This window comes from Rousettus aegyptiacus, unplaced genomic scaffold (genome assembly GCF_014176215.1).
Source record: "Rousettus aegyptiacus isolate mRouAeg1 unplaced genomic scaffold, mRouAeg1.p scaffold_m13_p_12, whole genome shotgun sequence".
NCBI lineage: Eukaryota > Metazoa > Chordata > Mammalia > Chiroptera > Pteropodidae > Rousettus > Rousettus aegyptiacus.
In genome coordinates this window covers 85756627-85771327 of record NW_023416287.1, presented here as the reverse complement: position 1 = coordinate 85771327, position 14701 = coordinate 85756627, and the positions used below count along the sequence as shown (strand labels likewise).

General features: G+C 38.0%; 1 protein-coding gene across 1 annotated transcript in view; it reads right to left on the bottom strand.

Annotated features, from left to right (window-relative positions):
- PHLPP1 (PH domain and leucine rich repeat protein phosphatase 1) overlaps positions 1–14701 on the bottom strand; it is a 157740-nt gene that overhangs the window by 36834 nt on the left and 106205 nt on the right. The window contains exons 5-6 of the mRNA XM_036229070.1: positions 5659–5805; positions 4804–5034 (exon numbers count right to left, since the gene is read on the bottom strand). Of these exons, the coding sequence (XP_036084963.1) occupies positions 4804–5034; positions 5659–5805 (378 nt within the window). The remainder of the gene's footprint in view (positions 1–4803; positions 5035–5658; positions 5806–14701) is intronic.

Sequence of the window (14701 nt, the reverse complement as noted above, 5' to 3'; positions counted from 1 at the left end):
ATTTATTTTCAAAGAATTTGGTTGAAAGAACACAAGAAACAAAATGCAGATGTCCCGTTAAGCACATTATGACTGCACTGAATATTTAAGGAAGCAGAGAGAACAGGTGAGCTGGTAGCTGAGCAGCCAAACGCAGCATTAAAGGGTGAACTTCGGGGAAAAAATGAATGGGAGTCACATGTGTGGCAAAAATAGGAATGCAATGTCTGGATTTTCAGCTGGCTCAGGGCCAAGAACTGATTACCAAAATTATCTCCGTCTTTAAAATTTTGCTTGAAAAGAGCGAAGTACATAAAATACTGGAATCTGGCATCTAGGATTCACTGAGAAATTGTAAAATGAAAGAAAATGATGGGAAGCAAAAAGTCTAGGACAGAGCAAGAGACAGGAAAACACTGGCAGGACCTCAGCCGTGAGAACTAGTCAGCCAATGGGTGGCGGCGGCTGTGGGCGAGCTGCCGAGAAGCAGGGAGTAACGGGGACTAGAAACCAATGTAACAAAGGGACGTGTAGCTTTGAATGGGAGAAAAACAGATTCACCCTCAATTCATGGTGTGCTAGGCAATGCCAAACTTCTTTACAAACAACAGAAATCCTCTACTTTTCATTACAAAGTCAACAAAATGCTGAGATCTTGTGCTTGGTTAGAAGAGCATTACCATGAAGGCCGGAGCTTAGAAAAACGCCAAAGGTTCTCGGCAGTGAATTTCTGCCCTTTGGAAACTCAAATAAAATGATGGCAACTGAATTATTAATAGCAATATCAAAGTCACTGAAACACAAGGATGAGTGACAGCAAAGAGCTAGGATTTGTCAACCTGCGAACACAGCATATGGGCTCTTCAAATGTCCCTAAGAGGATTTTTTTTGGCTCCTTCTTTTTCTCATTCCAGGTTGTAAGATTAAAAAATTGGCCTCAACCCAGCAATTTGCCTATTTCCAAATGTTCACTAGATTCTAGAATATGTACACAGAATAAAAAGAAAAAACAAATCTCATTTTGGATATACAGACTGCAGTAATTGAAAAAATATCTCATATTTTCCCTAATCAAATACTTTATCTTACCTTCCTAATGTGGCATTACCATCTTCATTTGAAATAGCGCCTACCCCCACACATACCATAATTTCACTGCATTAACACTAAAATCAGAAATTTTTAGGCTCCCAGAATAATATAACTATTTAGGATGAACTTTTAAAGAAGCAACATACTGTTAAAATTTCCTTCCAATAATTCCCTCAATTAACACGGCCATTTTATTTTATCTATTTCATAAATAGTTATTGAGCATCACTTTGCAAAAAGTGAAAGGCTACAGCATTGATGATGACAATGACCTATGGCTTTGTGTTGATAAGAGATGAATAAAATAAGGTGTTTGTCAACAGATTGTGTAATTCAGTGAGGAAATCACATCTGCTTTGAGATGTGAAGTAGAAGAACTATAAGTATGCGATTAGTGCCATAAATGATGTATAAAAATAAAGAGAATGGTCAAAACAGATGTGACAAAAGAAGAAACATCTCATCTGAACCCCCAGGGCAGGCAGAACTGGACAGATGTGAACGGGGGAAGAAAGCCAGCCGAGAGGCGGCAGCAGGATGGCCCCCGGGCTGCAGAATAGAGTGTGCTTCACGCACAGGAGTCCCTCAGTGCAGAAGGTGTGAGAAGCGTGGGAATATGGCTCCAATGTTTATCAAGTACTGTACTGAGGGCTAACACTGGGGGCTCAATAAGAGCAGTGCTTCTCAAGTTATCGAAGCTACAGGACCGATCTTCTAAACTTCTAATCGCAGACTGACGTGTAGTCGTACTGCATACAACCAGCACACGACTCACACCACAAGCTGCTCACCATGCATGTCCAGCAACAACGAAATCAGTCGATTTCCTGTACGATGAGTCTACTTATATGAGCCTACCTGGATGTTGTGGCAATGTCAAATCACTCTATGTTTCTAAAATATTGTCTCAATTTCTATACACATCCCATTGTGGAAAAATATCAAATAGCTGGCTTGCCAGCTCAGGTCAGAGGACCACACTTTGAGCAGCTCTGAGCTGGAGCCTCATGCTCAAGGGAATCATGGGTCAGTGGGTGGCAGCCAGGTACGAGAGCCTCAATACCCTGACATAGAGAATCGAAGGCTCTGAGCCAGACCATACTTGCTTGGGAGGCTGCACAGTGGCAGGAGATGGCTCAGCTAGGAGACGACAGCAGCGGTGACAAGGAAAAAGAAGGGACCAAGACAGAAACGAGAATGAAAGAAGAACTGATAGAATCTGACGGTAAATGAGAAATAGCCAAAGTTTTGTGTCTGGATAACGAATGAAGTGGTGCTGCTATCAGCAAAAACAGGAATCCAGGAGGAAGGACTGGCGAATAGAGAAGGAAATTGAACTCTGTTTCCCATATATTTGGTTAAGTGTATCAACACGGGAAACTAAGGTGAAATTATCCAGCTGGCAGCTAGAGTAGAATTCGTTCCAAGAAGAGAAACAGGTTTAGGGAAAACTGGGGAATAATTAACACGGAGATGAACAGTGAATAATGAAGCTCTGAAAGTACAAGCAACTACCAAGGCAGAAAACAGAAAGAGAAGTGATCGGGAGAGAGATGTGGGCAACAGCCACCTTTTGGACAGAGAAGAAGGGAAGGAGGAATTATTAAAGTGTCATAGAAGGAATAACATCAGACTCAAAGAACACCAACGTAAGAAAAAGAATAAAAGAAAAGTGACCACGTTTAATCTGGTGTAACATTTCCATCTGAAGGAATAAAAAGTCAAATCAGTAAAATTAGCCCTGTGCATAGAGAAACTAAGCAAAATGCCTCTTGAACAATTCTACTAGCTTTGATTTAAAATATTAAAGTAGAATTATAAGCAAATCTGACCAGACCTCCCCTTTCTCAGCTCAGTGGCACAGAGGGAAGCAGTTATCTATTTACACTCATTCAATATTCACAGAGGGTCCAAAGTCTATTTTGGTATTTAAATATCCTGTAACTGTATCCCATTAGCTCTGGAAATCTGAAGAATTTATAAAGCTCTTAATAAGAATACTTATTTCTAGACATATGAGATGAATCTTATTTGTAAGCTAACTCAGATCAAGAAATATATTTTCTTGTAGGTACCAGGTAACTCAGAAATCCTCTCATGCTCATCACCTGAGGTCAAAAGGACCATTGTTATACCTCCGGGTAGCTAAATAAAAAAGGCTTAAATCCTAGAATAGGAAGGTTTTATAAATCGAAGTGACTCAGAGGCAAATAATGTTAACAATTTAGAAGAAAGTTAACGAGACAAAGTGCTCAGTTCCTGCACCTGTCACATTCCAAAAAGGTCTTAAAGTCAGATAAATTATAACCATTTGTACTCCCTCAAATTAAGAATTCTAGGTCTGCAAAATTGCTATCCTTTTCCCAGGTGTGAAAGGCTTGATTCCTTTACCTGGAGGAAAGGTTAAGCCACGCAACTTTTTGTGGGACAGGAATGAATGGGTTTCCTAGGCCAGACCACATGGATGGAGAAAGCGGAGCAAAAGATGCTGCTGCTTTATACTGACGAAAATCGACAGGTCTGAGTGAGGGTCTTGGTTATCAACAGAGAGGAAAACAGGGAGTGAAGGAAAAGAACCAACCACCTTTGACCAACAGAGGTGTAAAGATGCCAAGATGACAGCTGAGCAGATTCCATGAGTGGAAAAACATCCCCAATCAGGTAATAGTGAGAATACAATCATACTTGCTGGGGGTTTGAGATTTACACCTCGATTCCTTCCAAAACTCTATGAACTAGGTTCTGTTATTACCTGTAATTTGGAGATGAGAACACAGTTGCACAGGCATTAAATACCTCACCTGAGATTTAACATGGCCAGTATGTGGTCATCAACTCCTGGTTACTGGGGGGAATTAGTTTGGTTGAAAAAGTCTCAAATGGGCAAGTTAGTAGAACTCAAGCCCATGATGGGCTCCTGTTTTTCTTTGAAAAAGATAAATTTACAATAGCTTCCTCCCTGTATACTGGTTCGTTCTGCATCAGAAATTAAAACACCCCTTACTTACTAAGGGATGATTACTGAGCATCTCTGATGTAGCAAGGAGTGTGCTACTGGTTTCCAGATGGAGCTTAGTGTGATCAGGATTAAAACGGCGAGTTCTGCTTTTTCAAGGGGTGAGAACGGAGGGTCTAGCCAAACTTGGGCCTACTAAGACATCATGAGCTTTATATTTTTGTGAAGAACAAAAACTAAGTAAACGAAGGGCAGAACCACTTGAAGAAATAGAAAATAAAAATAAGTTACATACATAAATAAATTTAATTAAAATGAATACATTAAGTTAGGGAAGGCAAGGAAGTAAAAAAAAAAAATTAAGGAGATATGTTCAATGATGTCAGATGTCTCAAGCCACAGACAAGACCAAGAGAGAAAAATATGTACTTTGCCCTCAATGACAGTTTTCATTCACCGTAAATAGCACTCCTTGACTCAGCAGTCCCTATCTACTCATGCAAATTAAAACTGGGTTCGAACCTACAAAACAAGTTAAGACCTTCAAGACATGGTCATTCATCAATGAGAAAAATTTTAAAGCAAGTATCAGGTATGAGCAAACCCTACTATTAATCATTATTCTTCTTCCTTCTGGGCAAAAATACAAAAATGGGCCTTAACTGAAACTAGCCAGCCTGTTTGCCTTGGCAGGAGAATATCACCGAAAAGGCTATAAACTACTCGCAAATATAAGCCAACCACTCAAATGGGATATATTTCTTTAAAATGGTTACCTTAGATCCACATGTCTAATGTGAGGCATCTTCTGTAAAGCCTGAAGCCGAAGGGTCTCCATACAGTTTCCAGACATACAAAGTTTATCCACAGCTGTCAATTTCTCCAATATCTCCGGAATGTCAGTGAATTCATTGAAAGAAAGACCTAGATAACTAAGCTGATGCATGTTCTCCAGCTCAGTAGGGAGGGTCTGGAGAAAGTTTCCGTCCAACAAAAATGTCTGTAAGCTATTCAAGAAAACATCAGAATTATAAAGAGGATGTGTAAATTTTACATCTTTATTATCGACATACAAGTTATATAAACGCAGATCATATTACTAGAAAAAGAAAATGTACTATCCTTTGCAAAATGAATAAGGGCAGGGCCTGAGGCATTAATACGCCAGGGAGAAAAGATTAGAGATAAACACCTTAATCTTTTATTGAAAAAAAAAATTATGACCAATTTTCTCAACTTGGTTAGGCATAATGGGAACAACATGAGCTAACTGTTGTGAATGCCACAGAAGAAATCAGCCCCAATACCCACCTTTCAATGTTATTTAAAAAAATTAACTTTTAAATCTTAGAATTCAACATAACTTAGAAAATGAGAAAGTAACCCCTCCTCCCATGTTTAGACGCGCTCATCTATAGGGATGATCTTCAATTCTAAACAAGGATATTATGATTTTCTACAACATTTTAAGGAGTATAAAAGCTAACAAATGAACTCTACACAATCGCCTTGATTTGGGGCCAAGAATGACATGACCAACATAACAAGTTAACCAGTCTCATGTGCCACGAGTTCACGCAGCTCCCCAGGGGTTTCTCGGGGACCCTTGGCAGTAGAGGCAAAGTACGCACTTGTGCATAACTCCGACGGCTGGCGGGACGGCTCGCAGGGCGTTGCAGGACACGTTCAGCTCCGTCAGGGTTGGAATATTGCAGACTGCTAATGGGAAGTCCCCTAAATTATTATTGGAAAGGTTAAGACTCTTCAACTTGGTGAACCTATTAAAACAAAACAAAACAAAGGAAAGAAAAGATGATATCATAGATGCAGAGCTTCACATAATTTTGCATTGCCTTAAGAGATAGTCCAGCCCAACCCTATTTCGGCTGAGAAGGAAATAGAGCCCTCAGAGGGTGAGCAAGTAGCAGAGCTGGAATGCACATCTTCAGACTTGACAGCCAGTGTTTTCCCTAAAATATAAACATTTTATTTAAAAAACAAACTTGTCACTTTAACATAAGGTTGAATATTTGACGAGGTGACTTCTGCTGGAATAAGTTTCTTAGCTTTACCTCAGCCAGTTTAATTCATACACGTGTAAATGACAGTGAAGGAGTAGGAAAAGGACAGGCAGATCGAGCTCTTCTGAATTTCTGGGTTACCCCGGACAAGCACGAAACTTTTCTGCTTCACTGTTCTCAGATCCAAACCAAAAGTAATAGTAATAGTAATAGTAATAGTAATAGTAATAGTAATAGTAATAGTAAAACTACACACTCTCTATCTGAGGTAGCCAAGTTTTGTAGTTCCAAATTTAAGAACCAATGATCATTCCTCAATCTCAATGCAATGCGATCCTGCTAACCACACACCCTCAGAAAGGCCCTCTCACTTCACTTTAATGACGCTTTCCGCACCCAGCCTCGTCCTAGCGCTCTGCACATCTTGTCTCCTTATGTTTCCTCCTTTTTCCTTCTTCATCTCCTCCTCCCCATCCCACAGTTAAGTATCCCTCACAGATCTGCTCTTTGTCAGCTTCTTTCCTCTCCCTACACTGTCTTCCTTGGAAACCATGTCATTGCTCTGTGAACAACTCTCTCTAACCCGTCACCCACCATCTCTTCCCTCCTGAGCTATCCCATACTTCCAGTCCAAAACTGAATTTACCATCTTTATCCTAGACCAGTTTTTCTCCTGTTCTATTTTTGTTAATGGTTCTTTCATTTTCTCATTTTTCCAAGTAATTAAAGAAGTCATCCTGTAAATTTTACTTCTCTGTGCTGTCCTATATTTGGTCCACTGCAAACTTCTACACCTTTTCTATTTGAGATGAGAATAGGACGAGCTATTGCATTAAACTAATTATTTTTAAAACTGCCCAAGTTTACGTACGAGGCAGTATTATACACTATGTCTAGAACAGACACACATCTTAAAAATAAATCCAATTCAAACCAATCAGCATTTTAAAGAAACTGTCATGTAACCTATCTGTTGAATTCTATAATAAAAAGTGGTAAGCTTTGTTCTAAATAGTAGCTACATAAACTTCATTCTAAACAGAAAGCTGACAAGGTACCTACTTGCAGGTTGAAAGTTTTATCTTGATTTTTTCTTAATAAAAACTATTTACTTGGATGGCAGAGGACAGACCCAGTAGTATATTAAATTTTAAAAGAATCACTGCTAAACCTAAGTAATAATTTTTAAAATTTGTTTTTATATTTACAATTTGATCCATTATGCCTTCTTAAAACAAAGAATGCTTATCCTCTATTCTGATTATCTATGATCTACACGACACAAGCTAGAATTACACGGTCTAGTATTTCTAGTTGAAGGGTTCTCAAGGTATTGTTGGGGAACCCTAGAAGAGATCCCTGAGACCTCTCGAGAGATTCCCAAGGCTAAAATTATTTTCATACTAATACCACGATATCTAAGATGCCATTTGCCTTTTGTCGCTCTCATTGCCTCCCCCAGGTCCAGTGGAGATTTCTAGATGGTGTATGTCTTTGTGATAGCACACCTGACTGGACACAGGAAGAGACGTGGAAATCCTATTATCTTCTAATAAGCCAGGTGTTAAAAGATTTATAAAAATATAAAACAATGACTTGCTTCTCCCTATTTTTTTTTGTTTTAGGAAAATTATTTTTCATAAAAAACATGTATGTTAACAAGAATAGGTTTATTATTTTTCTAAATGAATTAATATATATTAACTCGTCTCAATTTAAATTTCTAATATGGTCACTATCAACAGATTTACTACTTAAATAAAAGCTGCTCAGGGTCCTTAGTTTTTAGGAGGGTAAAGGAGTCTTGAAATAGGGTTGCCAGATAAAATATAGGACATCCAGTTAAACTTGAATTTCAGATAAACAAAATATAATTTTTCAGCATAAGTAATGTTCCAAATATTACATAGGACATATTTATACTAAAAAAAAAAAAGAAAGAAAAAAAAAGAAAAATCATTCTTTTTTTGAAATTCAAGTTTAACTGGGTGCTTTTTTTCTCCCTCCAAATCTGGCAACTCTATCCTGAAATAGATAAAACTGCTGTTCTAGTCCAAACAAAAACAGTATTCTTCTTTCTTGTATGTTTCCTCATTTGGTAGAATTGACCAGTTTTAAAATATGCATGCAGTTAAATTGAACTTAAAAAAATATTCCTCAAAAAGGAAAGATCTACTAGACATTATCCAACCCAATAGAGTATATAGATGAACAGGGAGCGATATAATAAATTTAACCAAAAGTAACCTCACTGGGTGATCTGATCATAAATTCCTAACTGGGTAGGTCATGGTGGGTAGGCACATCCCAGGCCTGTAATTTCTTTAGTAATATGTTCATCTTTGCAGTTAGCAAGCCCCATTTATTGTTTTTGTGCGTCTAGGTTAACACACCCTTGAAATGCTTCCTTTTTAGACCCCTCAGGAAGTGAAACTACCCTCAAAGAGCTCATAATCTCATTAACTGTCCAGTAATTCATTCGATCCTTCCCCCTGCTTTCTCCCACCTTCAAATCATCTTCCTTACATTCCCTCCTTAATTCCACATGCATAAAAAAACTACAAACTGTCATTCTCCAGAGCATCTGAGGTCTTTGCTTCCTGGCACTGTCATCAGTTTGGCTCAGATACGCTCATAAAAATTCTCTACAAGTTTGGACATTTCGTAGGTCTAGAAATACAAAGACTTCAGAAAGTAGAGGATAGAAGGACTACAATTTCAGTAATTACTCAAGATGGAAAATGGAAGCACTGGTTTTTGTAAAAGTATCTGTCAACAATGGGGGCGGGGGTAGGATACCCATCTGTGCAAACACATTTACTAGGACCATACCACTCCAAAGGATAAAGGAAAGCGGTAACGAATTGAATGGGTAAAAGATAGCTGACACACTTACATGGAAGAGGAAAAAAAGGCAAACTCTTAACAAGTATCCTCCATCAGTTTTATGTATGCATCTTCTGTATTTAAAAATGGCTACCAGCTCTAAATATAAAGTGCAAATTGTTCTTTGCATCAGTTCAAAGACAAAAGCACTACAAGACCCTATGGTGAAGAGAGCTGTCCTCAGTCCCAGGGGCTAAGAAATCTCTATAGAACAAGGGGTCTGAGGTCCCAAATCTGCTCTGTCCAGTAGGATACCACCAGCACCGGGGCTAATCCTAAATGAGATGTTCTCTAAGTATAAAATACGCACTAGATTTTGAAGACTTAGTACAAAAAGAATATAAACTCGTTAATTTTTTTAGAACTGATCATTTTGATATATTGACTTAAATAAGATATATTATTAAAATCAACTTCACCTGTTTATTCTAACTTTTTCTAATGTGGCTACCAGAAAATTTTAAATTACTTATGTGACTCCCATTATATTTCCATTGGAGAAGCACTCTCTCCACATGAACAGTAAGCAGGACCCTGAAATTCCTTACCCAAATGACATCAAATCTGCTCTAAGGGCTTGTGTGGGCCTCTGCCCTGGGCTCTTCCTCCTGTAATAGACTCTAGGGGTGGACAGAGCTGGAAAGTCTGCTGGTTGTCCATACCTCTGCAGGGTAAAGGAGGGAGCTATAGATGGAATGAGAAGAGATTTGGGCCACTGGGCCAGCTCTCCCCATGCTGACACAGGCTAGAAACCTAAGGGACTTGAGGATTTTAAATTGGATTCTATGCTTTGTAGGTATAGGGGTTCAGAATGAGTCACCCCAAGATGTGCCTCTGTGGTATGTTGATTGTTCTGCCACTCCCTTAACTATTTGGAAGAACTTGAATTAGGAGCCTTATCCATAATAAGAGACTATCAGAGATAACCTCTTTGACCATCTACAGGGAAGGACAAACTCTATTTACTAATAAGCACCTGCTCTTATCATCCTGCAATGACCTGTTGAAGCCCTCAAGGCACTTCACCTGAGCCCTAGCTCAGAATGTCAATACAGACCCATTTCCTTCTTCCATCTCTGAACTTCTCTTGCATGTAGGGTCTCTAAATCTTATGATGCATGTAGAGTTCCTATAAATATGTATGTTATTCAATTTGGTTATTTTCTCTTGATTGTATTTTATTTAACAATTTGTTAGCTTGATTATAACTTGAATATTTAGATACGCGTGCTGAGGCCTCCATTTATACTCTTGCCTAGGCCAGTAAATTTTAAGGGCTGATTCTGATCTATAAGTATCTTAAATTTCTCTCACTCCTCCTTGCCACATTCTCCACCCTCCCTCATATTCCTCCCTGTGCAGCCCATCCCACAAACTCTTCTCAGAAAAAGAACACAGTGTTCAGCAGACTTGTTTAGCAAACAAAGCCTGGATTGTTTCTGAGAACTCAAGTTCTTGATCAGAACACATTAAAACGCATCTGTTTTGGAAACTCTAACCCTTAGCCTTCTTAGAGTCCCATTTTTTCTTAATAGATATAGAAAGCAGTCAGATTACAGGCATTTGCCAATTCAAAATTCCTTTCAGAGAACGATAAGAGTGAAGGTCTACCTAGAATCTATTTCCCTCTGGAACAGATACCTGGAGGCGGTGTTTAGGTTGGGAGAGATAGATATCAAAATGAGGAGTGGATGACCTTTCCTCTCCTTACCTTACCTTCAAAGGGAATGCAGAGGAGAGAGCAAGGTGACAACATTCTCATGGAGGAAGAAACCAGAAATAGCTAAGTCTTCTAAAATTAAAAGACTTTTTTAGCTTTTCCATGCTAACAAGTGAGCCAGGTAAATTGTCAAATGTGCACAGACTCAAATTCTAAAATAAAACCGGACAGCTTTGGAAAAATACATATTTGATGAAATATTGTAAATAATTTTAAATTCTTAAAATTTCAAATTAAATCCTTAAAATGAAGGTAAGAAGAGAAGAATCGGAGGATCACAAAATTTAAGATTAATGAAAATTGTTCTAATGATAATTGTAGTAACTACTGTGGTCAGTTTAGCAATAACAAGAGATGAATCTTTTTGATATTTTAGAAACTACAAGGGCAAGAAACTGTGGTTTGTTTCTTAAAAAACATGTTATATCTGTATACGCACACACAATACCAAGGCTAACGAAAGTTAACGTGGATATATCTTGTTTCTGAGGGTTATCAAATGTGAGAATAGAAGGGGCCTTTAAAGTCATTTTCTTTCAATTCCCAAGATCGCAGATAAAAAAAAATTAAAATTAAAAAGCAGGCTCAGAAAATTGTGTGACTGTCACACACAACTTGCATCTTCTGCTTTCCAGCATCAGTACCACTCACCTCTCCTGCTCTTTTATTACACCTTCTTGAAGAGTTTAATATACATGGCATCAACTACTAATAATTCTAAGTCACAGGTCAAAGAATGGCCTCAGAATAGAGTCTGGAAAGCACTCCTTTTTCACCCTAATTTCCCCCTACAGAGGGTGGCATTATTGGCAATGGGGGACAATGAATATTTTGAGCATTGTGTATGTGTGCATTCAAACCAAGGGTTTGATCTATATATGCCTTCCCTTTCTCCACCTTCACAGCCATAGCTAATTAACAGCAAAGGAGAAACAGCACACACTTTAAAACTGCTGCTGAGGGAACAGAGCAATCATCAGTTTCGTTCCTGCACTTGTCTAGCTTCCCTTTTAGTCTTGACAGCAGTATGCCATGCTACTGTATTTTATAGTCTACACTTAGCTTTAAAATGCATTTTTTCCCTCAGTTACTAAACATCCAGGTATAAATATTCCAAAACTACTCCCTCAAGCAAACCACTTAATAGGGAGTGGTGTACATGCTTCCAAAGCGTTTCCTCCTGGTAAAACATGTGCATGCATAAATAGGGAAGAATGCTTAGTTTCTTAAATTGAAGTCGGAAGGTTAAAATGCATCACATTCATGGATCCAGTTTCCTCACCTGTATTGGGTAGATACATAGGTTTTTAAAACAGATCAACCACAGTTTTACAAGGTTATTTTATTCTGGCTTCCACAAAAACTACTTGCGAACAAGTGCTCCTTAGAAAATGAAGGGGAGCCATGTTTTCCAAGGGCAGAAAAGATATCAAACTTAGGAGAAATAAAGGCCGCCAATTCTCATTTACCTCCCTACCCCGGGCTCATTTCATTAGGATCATAAAAATGCTTAGTCTTTTCTCCTTTGTCAGCATTTATCCACTCAACCTACCCACTCTCAAAAATTTATGGAGAAAATTCTTTCTGCATATGAGCTAAAGGGATTGGCTATTTGTACCTGCATAGATCTAGTGTACAGAACCAAATAAATAGCATGACGACTATTTGGAGACACAATACTAATTAACTTGGAACTATTTAAATCTTAAGTAATTTTTATTCCAGGAACTAAAGATATACTGGAAAATTTTGACTGTAAAATAATAGTATGGTGGAAGTAGTTCTATTTTAAAACGTATTCCAAATGTGCTTAAAATGAGTGTCACACATTATACTCATAAAGAGGAAACCATGTTTGTTTTATTAAGTGAGTTAATCTTATTTTCTGGAGTTATCATTCGCTACAAGTGGGTCAATTAAAAAAGATGCCCTGGGTGACTGGATTTCTGTTTCATATTAAGAGTCCATATTTTCTTCCCTGTGGGGGTACATGTTAATACACTTTGGAAATTATCAGGTTTAAATATTAAGTAATAAAGGACCTGCTGAAGTTGTAAGCCTAGCTCTGGGCTTAGTCCCCTGTTTTCCACTAATTATGAAAACCAGGCTCCCTAATAATGGCTCCGAGTGGCTGCACCTTAGTGGACTGTGGCCAGGCTGTCAGTGCTCTGTCATACTCATTATATCAACTTTTCAGAGAAAGACTGCTTTTATTTATTTACCAAAATCACACACGCTCATTCGTACAAGTCCAATGATAGAGGCACACTGAATAATGTTAAGTCTCTCCACCTTCCAAATACCACTCTCCTGAGATAACCAGAGTGAAGAGTGTGGTGGACATGCTTCCAAAGCTTTTCCTCCTGGTAAGACATGCACATGCATAAATGGCCTCCTGGACTATTTTTTTGAGTGGGATGACGCCACACATATGTCTACAACTTGTTTTCTCATCTAATACAAACAAACCATCTTTCTGAGTCAGTACATGAAAACCCGACTCACTCTTCCGACAGCTGCATAATGTGCAGAACAGACACATACCACAGTTTATTCTGTCCCTCCCTGACTGACAATAGGGCTACTCCCAATTTTTATGCTGTTAGAAATGATTCAGCATGTCCATTTGTGGGGCAATGATTTTTTATTTTGCAATATTAGGGGTGCCCAATGCCTTACCCACAGTTCTGAAATCCAACAGTCTCGGCAAATTCAAATATTTTTGCTGCTACTCATGTTAGCAGCAAAAGCCGACCAAAACTAATATGAATAATCATTTGTTCTCTTTAGAAATATGTGTGTGCTTATGGAGTGCTGTCCCAAACCCTGCTTGGAGGTGTCATATAATTCATAGGATATACACAGTATTATCGTCAATAATCTGTAAATCTGTGAAGTTGTATTTCTAAAAGTATAACTGATGGTCCAAGAGTATATACAATTTAAATTTTAATACATGCTATAAAATACCAAAAGTTGTAGAAATCCATGCTTCCAATCAGCCACGTAGGAGAGGGCTTCCCTCCACGATACCCTCACTGGATTTACGTTGGCATCCTCCCCAGTGCTGCTAATCTGACGGGCGAAAGGCGGCAGGTATCAGGTAATTTCAATTTATATTTATCAGTGAAGTTTATCTTTTTCTGAAGTTCATCTTCTTTGAAATACACATTCATAAACTTTGCTCATTTTTTTTACTGGTTTACTTCTCATCTTTTTAACCAGTTTGTAGGAACTCCTTAAAAACTATGTGTCACACAGTGCCATATGCTGCATGTTGTCACATGGCACTCCAAGCTTACTGTTTCATTTTTCCTATTCTGTTAATGCTATTTTTTGCCACACACTAATTTTTATTTGCTTAAATTTGGCAGTCTTTTCCTTTATGGAATCTATGCGTTTCACCTTGCTTGAGAAAGTCATCTTATTCCACCCTCAAGTGGTGCAAATGTTCTTCTGTATTTCCTTCTAATATTTACTCATTTTACTTTTTACATTTCGATCTTTATTTCACCTGACATTTATTTTTACATATAATGTGGAGTAAGAGGTCTATTTTTTTCTGGTAGCTAATTATGCCAATACCATTTGTTAAATAAATCATTCCCCCGCCCCAATCCATTCAATTTAAATACATTTTGTACACTAGGGGAAGAGAGAATAAAAAGAAAGGTTGGTGCTATTTAAATAAAATAGAAAAAAATAAAAGCTTGGGTAAAAACAAGTTACATTTACTCTCCTTTTTTTTTTTTCCAGGAGAATTTATAAATAATCAAGTGCCTGAGTTTTTGTTCTTCCTAGGAGTGCACCTTATGGTTTTGAGCTGGCAAAATGCTTTCATAAAATGATCAGTTTGACAGTAACTTTTTTGTCTTTAGAAGGACAAATCTTAGGACAGGTATCAAAGTACTTTTTAAAAATGTGTATTGAATGCACTTACTCTCAAGAACCCTTATTTAAGTCAATGAATGAAAAAGACATCAGTCAGTAACTTGTCTGATTTATCTTCCACACACTCCTCAAATTCTGATTCCTTTAGTGTAGAAC